Consider the following 12,372-nt stretch of genomic DNA (forward strand, 5'->3'; position numbering starts at 1 on the left):
CCTTTTTTCACTTATATGCTTGGTATACTGCGTAACACTGTGTAAAACACAAATACATGCCTTTGGTGTAATTTATAGAAAACAACTGAAATAGAAAAAGTCAAAATGTGTTCTCTTAGCACTCAGAAACAGGATTTCAATGAAATTCAGTTCAGCGGTCAGACCTATTTAAGCGTGGACTACACGGAGCCTATCTCGTTATCATTTTAAACTCATCAGGAGACACCAGTTCTTTCAGCTTGGAATCAGTATATATTAAATTATGTGAAGCTGTAGAATATATAGGGCCGCATTGTGTGTGTGTGTATGTGTGTCTTTGATATACTTGTTAAGCTGATTTAGTTTAAATGAAAAGGGAGAAAAAAAGAAATCAGCCCACAGTGTGAATATTCAGACTCTTTATATAAGCGAGTCAACTCGTGCCTCAAGTCAAATCACATGGCTCTGACATCAGGTAGACACTTAATCTACTAACTAGTCAATTGATGGGTGTTAATGATATAGCCTGTCTGACAGGCCACTAGCCTGTGGCACATCCTGCACAATAACTAAAAAACCTGTTACCGAGCAGGCATCACATTGACCCAAAACTGACCTTCACTATCAGGCTGCATGTTGTTTCTACATCATTAACTTCCCAATAGAGAGTCTGCCATGACCACAACCCTATCAGTTGTACAGGTAACCGCCTTAAGCTGCCATTTCCTTCACTCAAACTAATTTATCATCAAGCAGAAAAAACTCTCCAGCAGTTAGCAAAGCATTCAATGCTACAGAACACCTTTTACTATAAAATATACTGTACGATGTCAGAAAATCAGAAAAAAAACTACTCGATGCAAGACAAATAGATCAGTAGTTAGACTGGAGGTTTGCTTCCGCCCTGTGTGAGAGACAGAGCTGGAGCTGGTTAAACTGAAGACAACTAAACTTAGACAAAGTTGACTTGAACTGAACAAACCAAACTGAATGAACAAAGGCAAAACTGACCTCACAAACTCAACACAACATTACAGTCTAATCTCTGAATACAATAAAACAGGACAATGGTCTTCCAGTTTAAATACTAAACAAAGTGTATGTTCTATGACATAGGCATTACATAATTGTCCTTTATTGTTATCTTCTGCATTTCCTTTATTTTCCCTGCTATGTCAAACACTTAGGTTCACAAACCTCTGATTTTGTGCAGATAAATGAGGTAAATAAATGAGTAGCAGAGCACTGGCAGAGAAAGAGTTGACAATGTAATGTGAATGAAAAACAATAACAGCATTGCAAATGTGCAACTGATGAAATACATCACACCCAGCTCCGTCCAATTTACTCTCTGGTGGTGGGTTATAGGAGTAGGGGGGCCACGCTAAATGCTTCTAGCATTGTGGATGCACGTCTGGAACACGACCTTTGCTGCTCTGTGCCTCCCTTATTTCAGTCCCCCTCTATCTTGATCTCAATTCCCCACACAGCTTCTCTGACTCTCTCTCTCTCTCTCTCTGTCCTATATTTCCCATCTCTCTCATGCTGAGAACAGCAAGACGGTAGAAAAATATTCTTTCAAAAGTCACTGCGTGAGCTTTACTGTACAAATTTGCTGAAACCCCCTGAGTGGAGGAGCAAAAGGCTCGACCTCTGTGCAGCTGTTCATCCTGAACAAGGAGTCCATCCTTTTAATGTAATTCCTGGACCGCTTCCTGTTGCGGACCACTCCTGACGCCAGTCTTGTTTCCCTTCTCCATGTGACAGTGCATGTGTGTTTGCTGCATAGCACAAGGATCACTATCTACTCTCTGTTTATGGATGCGTGTGAGAGAATCCCCCCTGGAGGGCTGAGAGCTTCTTATAAAGTCTTTCTGTCAACACAGTGATGCAGTTTTTTTGTCTTTCCTCTTATCCCCTAAAACAATACAAGCCTCCTGAGAGATGCTACTGAACGTAAGAGAGTGACTGTACAGCCACAGAGCCAGGGATGGAGGGAGGAAAGAAACTAATGGGGGGAGCAGAGACTGCCTCGATAAACACGGCAACAGCACACGCTCACAGATAATGTCGTCTACCCTCTGGGACAATCATGTGAAGAACTGTCAGGATGCACCAGTGAGATCAGCTTAATCAAAATCTGATCAGTAGAGTGTAGGACGCTGCATGTGATGTGTGGATGAAGAAATAAATGATTGACGCAGCACCCCTCTTTGGGCCAATCACTGTTATTAAAAAGTATGGAAACACGATGATGAGACGCATCCTAACCTCAAGGTTTGAACTAATTTGACAAATGTGTGAGTTATCAGGTGTGACACCTGGGCAAACAATTGTGAAGTGTTCAACCTGGCAGCACAGAAGATCTTTACAATCACCAGTTTTAAAGGTGGGCACCCAAGATGAGTGTCAATCATCATTCAGCATCAATTCATTATCCAATCAAACGTGAAATATGGTCACAATCTCCCCTTCTGTTCATGAGTCATTGGAGTTGAATAATGGCCAGAAAAGTGACTTTTCAGAGCAATAAGCTAAAATGAGTTTTGTGAGGTCACAGTGACCTTTGACCCCCAAATTCAAATTGGTTCATCCTTGAGTCTAAGTGGATGTTTTAACCATTTATAATGAAATTCCCTCCACAAGTTCCTGATATATCTCACAGCAACCTTGACCTTTGACCTTTGACCACCACAATCTAATTAGTTCATCTCTGAGTCTAAATGAACATTTGTGCAACATTCCAGATATTTCTTGAGAAGGGAACAGAGACAGACAGAAGGACAGACCCACCCAAAACCCAAAACATAATGCCTTCAGCCACGGCCGTCGCTGGAACGGAGGCATTAAAAAAGCAATTAAGCTGGGTTTTTAATAACTCTCTGATCGAAGAATCACAAACAAGACATCTGATGGAAGTACTTTAAACATAGTACACTGTACATTAATCTATTTTTTAATCAACAATCGATTAATCACTCGTATGTAATGTGAGGACAACGGCTTGTAGTGACCCACAGAAATAACATTAAAAATAATATTGCTCTGTATCTGCTGGATGTGCAAATAAGCAACTTTTTGCTAACTCGTCAGCCATAACAACAAATAAGTGTTGTTCCCAGACCTGATGCTAATACCAGGGTTTATGTGTTCCAAGACAAATTCCAGTCTTCTCTGCTTTGTTCCAGACCTTAATATCTTAATATGTCCTTGGCCAGTTTTCAAGATAATAGCTCTATTTAAATCCCCTTTTATATTACTCTCCCTTTATCCCACATACTGATGTACACATCCACACAGAGAGACAACAGATTCATCTCAATGCGTCAACAAATTAATTACACTTAGACTCAAATACTGATATCCAATTAAACATTTTCAACAGTATACTTACAGAAATATAAACCTTTTTCTACAAAATGTTTTGCCTTTTCGCAAAGTTAACAAATCACCAAAACAAACACATAATAATAATACATAGGGGGACATGAATGTCATGGTAGTCTATCTAGTTATTGGTGAGAAATTTCAGCCTGCACTAATGTGGTGGACCTACTCACAGATCAACACTGAAATCCTTGAAACCACAATGCTAGCACGGTCGCTAAAAATCATAACAAAGCTTAAATATCCGATACACGAGACTCAATCTAAAACACAGGGAGCATTTACCGTTTTACAGACACATCAGCCTCAGGACAGAGCTTGGAGGTAAAAAGCTCATCAAGCCTAGCCTTCTGGGCACAACAAACAAACCCTGCCTCTAAATAGAAGAATATGAATTGAGCAGTGTTCCGTAGGTCCAAGCCAAACCATGAAATCCATGAAAATTAATAACTGGTATTATGTGTTGAGTTTGTCCCTAAACACATACATTTGTACTAAAGTACTGCAAAAAACACAAACTCCGCAAACTCTCTCCATACGTGACCCCAACTGTTAATATGCCCTGTTTTTAGTACATATTCCTCTAAATCACACAAGTAAGACAACATGTTATGACATTAAAACTGAAACCCAATTACAGCACTATGTCATGGTCCTAGAATTACATGCTAGTAGATATCTTGTGATACTCCTTGATTTAAGTTATTTCCTGTCAGTTAGGGGGAGAACTGTCCATGGCTCTCTGACAGATGTTTAATTTTCTGTGTGGGGGATGCATGTTTGCTGTTTGACACTAATTGAATAGAGGCTGCATTAAACAGAGAAAAGAACAGAACATTCCACAGAAACTAGTACCAGTGTATGTGGATGTGACTGTGAGTGTGTTAGCACAGTTAAGAGCTGTACAGCCTGCTTTATATTGTAGTCAGTTAGGCATTATGTACATTATGTTCTTCCACCAGGCGGTAACCTCCTCTCTCTCTGTCTTTCCGACAATCCTTTAACATTACAGAGGAAAGCTATTATCATTTCAAGCTCTTCAGTGTTTATCCCTTCCCCATCCCTTTCTTTCCTTTGCCTCATCTTTTTTCTATATGCTTGGGCACACATAGGACTGCAGCTGAGAATTATTTTTCATTAATGGCTAATCCTTGATTTTCCCAGTGAATTGACTATTTAGTCAGAATGGCAGAAAATAGGAAACATGAAAATGTCCATGTATTTTTTTTTTTTTTTTAATTCAGCTATCAACTCAAATATCAAGTATCAGCCTTAAAAACCCAGTATAGGTACATACAATGACAGGACACTGGCACACTGAATTTCCCTACATTTATGATATATATTTCTTGAATCATTTGCTATAAAGGCCCTTCACACCCACACAGGAGTCTTCAATATTTCTGGCTAATGGAGGACAGAGCACTGCTTAGGCTGAGAAGAGTTACACCCAGAATGACGTACAGAGTCACTGGACACCGTGTAATAATGAGAATAATGAAGGCGTAATCTCTCACACACTAAAAGGTGTAACAAAGCTAACAGTACAGAGAGGGAGATGTCAATCAAACACAATCTGTATGCATCCATACAGAGCTCTGAGAAGAGGTCTACTTAGGCAAAATAAGTCAAATTATCTGTGTGTGTGTGTGTGTGTGTGTGTGTGTGTGTGTGTGTGTGTAAGTGTGTTGTGTGTGTGTACCATGGTATTGCAAAGCCTTTAATGACATCACTATCAAGGCCGTTAGACACAGTCGTCTAATATTTGGACCAAAACTGTAGACTTCATGTCCATGTAATTACTCTGCCTGGAGTATATTAGATAGACATGAGAATCAACACCTGGCACTGGGTGAGAATCAGACTGCAGTCTAAATAGGATGCAGTCACAGTACTGACATATGCGGTGCATTCAGAAAGCATTTAAACTCCTTTATTGTTTGAATCCATTTTTCCCTTCATCAGTCTATACTCAACACCCCATAAAAAACAAAGCAAAAACTGAATTTTAGAAATGCAAATTTCTTGAAAAAGGAAAACTGAGATATCACAAAGACTTAAGTACTTAGACCTTTTATTCAGTACTTACCTGAAGAACCTTCGGCAGCGATTACAGCCTCAAGCCGACTATGATGCAACAAGCATTTAGCATAAGGTTACAACATAACAAAATGTGAAAGAAGTGAATGGGGTCTGAATACTTTCTGAATGCACTGTATATAGAAAGACAGCCATTTACAGTCTTCATCCACACAGAGGCAATTAAGGGTCGCCAATTATCCTAACCTGCATGTCTTTGGACTGTGGGACACTCACGCAGGCACAGGGAGAAACAAGCAATCAACAAAGAAAAGCCTCAGCTGACTGGAAGGCTCCAACAGAGGACCTGTGAAGCAACCTTTAACCACCCACCGAGTTTCACTCTAATGTACTGTATATAAATCTAACTTAATTACAGAAATCTAATTTAAGGTGTTAAAACTAAAACCTATTCACAGTGTTCCTTACATTTCAAAGCCTGTATTGATTTTGTGCAGAGCTTTATTTTTAGCTGTTTTCTTGTTCAGCTGTGAGTGGACAGCTGAGAGTATTCTGTTAATTGGCTCAGTGCTGACAAATTACCATCAAGGCAGCATCACTTTCCATCACCACGTTTTCAACTGAACAGGGTATTTACCAACACTGATGAGGTAATTTGGAGTGGCCACTAATAAGACCTCTTTCTTTATTTCAGAAGCAGCATATGTAAAGAAGCTTCTCTGCTACTGAACTCAGGAATGAATGAACATATTTCAGTGCAATCATACACTCTTCTTCCAGCACAAAGGAAGGGTATATTGGAGGAAATGGTATTAAATACTGCTGTCAGCAGAAAAAAAAACAGCCTGATTACAAATGTGTAACTAATTACATTTATTTCTATTCTATTCTATTTAAGGATTCCAGTATGCCATGTTATTGAGCCATTGTGTACAATGAAAGGGCTCTATAACTAGCAAAACAAAATGGTATGTAGCCACCATTAATGTTATTGATCACACATGTGCTTTTCCTGCTACAACATGTCAAAATGTTTGCTGAAAAAGATCCATTAAAAAGCTCTGCACACTCAGTAAATTGCATCATATGATTTCACTTACTGTGGTTGACTCTTCTCAGGACTGTGTGGGCATGTGCAGACTGAAAAGAACTGAAAACACCTGAGAGGGTTTGCAAGGGCCAGTTTTCCCAGTTTAATATCACTGTAAATTGCACAATTAGGGGTTTTGGACTTTAGTGGGGGACATGACACTGTGGGCTCTGGTAACTTGTGATAGTCTGTTATGGTACTAACTTAGTACTTTTCAGCACTGGGTAACTGGATATATGACTCTAAGCCCCTCCTCCCCTCTGTCTACATATGTGTGATGTAAGCAGGCTGTGGGACCACAGGGACTGGGGCAGTGCCTTCACAGCCCCTGTTATGTAACTGATTTCCCTCAGACTAAGGCAGGGTGGGGGGGTTCTTTTCCTGTCTCCCCTCCCCCTTCCTCCCTCACCTCCCCTCCCCTTCCCTATTCGCTATACATTAAGCCTCAGCCAACCTCGGAAAACCAGGACACTTCCTCGCAGCAGCATGCTATGGGAATGGAGGGGAGGGGGGTGTTATAGGGATAGACATCAAAAGAGGTCACGTCTGGCTGCTGGCAGAGATTATGGCTTTGTATATACATACTATTTTACATCAACTGGTTTGTGATTCATTCCAGTAGTGTTTTCAGCATGACTTATTATGAGAATTAATACATGTAATAGTAATATATGTAGTTTGCTGTGTGCTCCTAAACATATAATAATATGATTTATTAAATATGATGTAATTGTTTGGAAAGCTGTTTTTAAAAAATTATGCCCACTCGGACAAAATTCCTTCCTTCCAAGAAAAAAGGTTTGAAGGAAGCACTCAAAACAGATTGAAAAATGTTTGGAAAGGTTGTGGAAAATGAATAAAAACTGCCAGTTTGGCTACGAAAATGATAACTGTGTTACTGGAAGAAACTCTTGTAAACAGTGTAAGTTGAGAGAGTGCTTCCTGTGTAATTTAATGTAAGCCAGGTTCCTGCACTGCAGGGGAAAAGTTATTTGTGGTTTCATATTCATTCAAGTTTTACAGCCAGTTACAGTTACAAGAGACTTTTCCTTCTGGTCTACCTCTCTGGACACCTTTATATGATGAATTTCTTAACTAGATTTTAAAGAAAAAAAGACTAATTACAAATGGGTGACATCATGTCAAAGGTGTCATGTTTCTTCCAGATGAGGAATATTAGATGCACACTCCACACAAGGAGTGATGGAGGGTCACATGACGTCTGAAGTCTTGCATGATGCACGCTTGGAGGTAGAAGAACCTTTACCACTAGCATGCTGTGTTGATATTTTGTGCGAACACCGAATCTCCCAAGATTGCTATTTATTTCTTATATGTTAGCCTGAGCTCTGCACACTGCTCTGATGTTTCCCCTCGTCACCAGATGTAACCCTGAATATCTCAAACTATAGCTCTGTGACCAAAATGAATCACATCTGACTGGTCAAGCAGCAGTCAAGCAGACGATGCAGCCCTCATTGTGAATGATAATATTGCAGTCCATCTGCTAATCCCAACCTACCCTACCCACACACACACACACACACACACACACACACACTGCACAGACTACTAGTTTTATATGTAACTCATGCATTAAATCCTACCCATACGCCATGCCTCTCCCTATAGACTGCTAACCACATTTTGTATTTCATGCTGACCTGTAACACATACATAATTCATATCAAGTCTACAAGAAGCATACTTTGCCACACTTCTGCACACACGCAGACCTACGTGGGTAAGTCACGGCAAAGGAATGTGAACAGTGGCTGCGCAGTAAATCACACAGTGGGAGGGTCACATATGTATAAGTACTGTACAGCCTGTATGAGCCTGCATCTTGGCACAAAGCCCTATCTCTCTACCTTCACGTTTCCTCTTGGGTGTCATATCTCTCAAGTCCAGACTAAACAGTCATTTACGGCTGAGTAAACGTTAACAGATTTCTTACGGCAATGATTATTTAGTTCCAGTTTAAAAAAAAAAAAAAAAAAAAAAAAAAAAAAAACCCTTGCACTTCAGCCCCACATCACCCAATTCCCTTCAGTGTGACAGTAGTAAAGGAAGCACATGGCAGGCATGTAGGTCAAACTGCAGTAATACTTTCTCGCAATGACACACAGAGGAGCTGTTAGAGAGCTACGGTGTTTTGTCCGAGCTGCCTTGCATTAACCTATAGGTACAGTACGGTAATCAGGCCGGCGCAGCGCCCGAGTTGACGTGAGGACACTCACCTTGCACCGCCGTCCACATAACGCAGCCTTGACTGTATTTTGGTGGTTTAACTGCGATAAATTGACACACACTCAAATACTCGACCTCCGATATAAAACCGCCTCCTGTACCGTCAACATAAAGCCCGTGTACATGTATGTTTAACACGTGAAGAAAAAGCTGAGTAAATGCGAAGGGATAAAAGCGAGTCCAGTTGGTTTACCTTCTCGAATGTCGTAGCGAATGCCTCTCCCGGTGGTAGCCCCCTTTTCAGTCCGCTTTCAGGTGTGTGGAGACGGGAACGCTGTGCCTGCCCGGGACTGCCAAAGCCATGGCCACGGTCAGCAGGGGAAACTCTAGAGCGTTTATTAGCTTTCTGCGCTCGGTCCTCCCCCCTGCCTGTACAGTACGGGTGAATGCGGGTCAGGAGGAGCGGGGCTGCCGCCGGGGGTGATTCATCACGAGGCTCCGCAGCGCCCTCCACCGGCCGGAGAGTAGTACTGTGCCGGGGGTTGCATAATCACGAGAGCCTGGAGAATTAAAGGGGAATGTCATCTGCAATTTCAAAGCAAAATGAGTGGTGATAAAAAACACATATACTGTAGTTAGAAACAAGAACTGTTCTTGAGTATATTTCTTTGTACTACTACTTTATATTTTATATTTAATGCTACTTATTTACTCTGACCACGTGGCCACATGAAATAATAAGCAAACACATTTTCATTGTTTGATTTTTAAAAATGGTGTGTGTTGGACATGATACAGAGATGTTTCACATCATATTGTTATATTAAACAAACTTGTAGACCAAACAGTAGCTGACAATTTTAGGAACAAAATAAGTTTCTCCTGAATACACTACACAGTGGTGGAAGGATCTGGAAGCACGGGCAGCATAAACCAGAGCTCACACTGGATCATAATGCCACAAAGAGAGGTTTGGACAATCGGTTATCCTGCTACATCTGCCAAAGAAAAACCTTACAATGGCCACTTGTGGTCTTTTGTAACATGGTAGCTGTTTTGGTATACCATGCTTTTGTGATCTGCCAGGCTGGCACCATAGAAAACTCCAGATGATAGGGCTTTAGAGAGATCCATCAGTTAAATGTGAACAAGTTGCATGGTGTGGGTGTTGTATGGACAGTAAGCCTGGGCACTGTCTTCAAGTATGAACTATGCGCCACTACTCAGCAGGAAATGTTATATTTTTAACTCAGTGCATTGTCATACACTAATGTATACCACTCAACAGTATGTACAACCTCTACAATCACCTCCACCATAGCCAACTACAACATTAATGTTGTTTTCATGTTAAAACATCAGTAATAATTATCCAGTAGTTTCACATCTAACATTCTAACACTGACAGATAATCTTTTGCCTACATTGTGGGTACTGTATCTTTTATATTGAAACACTTATTACATATGTAGCCTCATTATACTGTTATATACTTATGTGTTATATTAGTATTAGCATATATTACATGTAACTTATACTTAGACACATACTGTACAGTTTTAAAGGCGAAACTCTTACTTGTACTGGAGTATTTTCACCTAGGGATTTTACTTACTTTTACCTGCATAAAGGATCAGAATATTTCTTCTACCGTGCTGCTCTGTCTGTTAGTTTAATGCATAACAATATATTGTATTTTATGAGGTTTTTAAGGTTCATAAGTCTTTCAAATAAATGTAGTGGAGAAAAGGTGCAAGTATATAAAGTAGCATAAAGTGGAAATACTAAAGAAATGAACAAGTACATTGAAACTGCATTTAAAGTAGCTATAATTGATATTCTAGCATGGTAATGCATCAGATGACACTGTCAAAACAATGTGGTGATGTCACTTGGAGTCACCTGTTCTGATGAATCCACAGAGAATGAATATGCAGTGTTTTATACAAAGAGAGACACATTTACAACTATTTACATTTATAGTGCATTTCAGCTCATTGTTTAGCTTTCCAGACAGCAACATTGCTGTTTTGGTTCAGTGTCACCAACAGCAGGCAAATACATTGTGGGGTAATTAACAGCTAAAGTGCCCGAAACTTCCCTCAGGAGTTGGTAGAGATCAAAACCAGAGCTAAAAGAAAGTGAATATTGGACTCAGGTGTATACATCTACACATGGATCCATCAGTAAATAAATGAGACCAGACAAGATGCTGGAAGTGTCTTTCTTGTGCATCTGTGTTTTTTATTGCAATAATACATCTGCATGTTGATATATATTTACACACACACACACACACACACATACACATACACATACATACACACATCAACGATGGTCAGAATAAAACAAGAGCTTTGGACAACAAGCACTGAACACGTGACATGAGAAAAAAACCCCATAAATTAACCACCGACTTTCCAAACCTGGATTCAGATGCACACACACACACACACACACACACACACATACACGCACGCACACACACTCAAATACACCTATTCTGCCATCACACTCACACACACTTGCATACACACTGGACACATGCAGCACTTAGTTCCCCACACATGCACACGAGTGGACACAAGCTTGAGAACCGCTGAGATAAGTACTAAAGGTTTTTTTTTTTTGAGTCGATGTTACAAGTGCAGATTTTTTCAATTTTTATTTTTAACACTGATGATTCCATAGCTACACTAGCTAGACTGAACTGTACTGTACGCAACACAGACAGACAGGCCAACAATCCAACATTTACTTTCACTAATACAGTAACCTGGTAAAGTCAATATCTCCGGAGCAACAGGGAAGAAGAATCATACTGATAAAGTACCAAACTGACTTGAGACTGATCATTTAAATTATTTTCATGATATAGTTCATTTTGTCTATATATACTATTTACAGAACATGAACATACTGTATATTTAAAGGGATTACATTTACACATGGAACAGCTCCTTTTTTACAGCCACAACATATTCACTAAAAGCCGCTCATAGATTCTTAATTTTCAAATGGCTTTGGGATTTATATCACTTTTAGATGTATTCTGCTTGTGTTAGGATACATATCGCACTAACACATATCGCACTAACAATAACTACCTTCAGCTAGACAATAGATATGCAACAAATACATCAAATACTATAGCTAAAAACATACATGACTCTTTTGTTCTTTTTATGCATGATGCACAAAACAGCACTTTTTTTTTACAATCATCTATTGCAGTTTCTTTACAGATAACAGATTTGTAACAGTATGAATTCCAGTAGTTTGCTGTGATATGTCAATAGTTGACAATGGGGATCAGTAGGAGGAAGGTGATAGAGTGATACTGCCTATGGAAACATGCTGAGATAAAGAGGACGGGTATGTGCCTCTCTTAGACCAGGAGTGTATTTAGATAGATGAACAAATGGATCAGTGGGTGAATAGACAGGAGGAAGATCTCTTCTTCTCCTTCTTCTTCTCCTCTTCCTTACTTTGTCCTGTGGGTGGCTTGTTGATGGCAAGATGCTTGGTTCATTCTTCGAGCCCCTCTACTCATAGAAGCTGCGGTCACTAGAAAAAGGAAGAGGTAGGAGAAGAAAGGCAAAAGTAGTTTCAGTCATGGGTAGACTTCGTATTTAAGAGGGGCCCTGCTCAGCACACACACCCCCCCCCCCCCCAAGCCTCCAACA

At 40.0% G+C, this 12,372-nt stretch overlaps 2 protein-coding genes across 4 annotated transcripts in view; both read right to left on the minus strand.

Moving 5' to 3' along the window:
- The window catches only part of LOC108898577 (thyroid hormone receptor alpha), a 93,174-nt gene extending 84,001 nt beyond the window's left edge, over positions 1 to 9,173 (minus strand). For both annotated transcript variants that reach the window (XM_018698505.2, XM_018698504.2), the window contains exon 1: positions 8,940 to 9,173. The gene's annotated coding sequence lies outside the window, so the exon portion shown is untranslated. The remainder of the gene's footprint in view (positions 1 to 8,939) is intronic.
- Positions 9,174 to 10,905: 1,732 nt separating this feature from the next.
- Positions 10,906 to 12,372, minus strand: part of LOC108898576 (vesicle-fusing ATPase) — a 33,771-nt gene continuing 32,304 nt past the window's right edge. For both annotated transcript variants that reach the window (XM_018698502.2, XM_018698503.2), the window contains one exon: positions 10,906 to 12,253. In XM_018698502.2, the coding sequence (XP_018554018.1) occupies positions 12,232 to 12,253 (22 nt within the window). In that variant the 3' untranslated portion in view covers positions 10,906 to 12,231. The remainder of the gene's footprint in view (positions 12,254 to 12,372) is intronic.

This window comes from Lates calcarifer, linkage group LG11, assembly GCF_001640805.2.
Source record: "Lates calcarifer isolate ASB-BC8 linkage group LG11, TLL_Latcal_v3, whole genome shotgun sequence".
NCBI classification, from domain to species: Eukaryota; Metazoa; Chordata; class Actinopteri; family Centropomidae; genus Lates; species Lates calcarifer.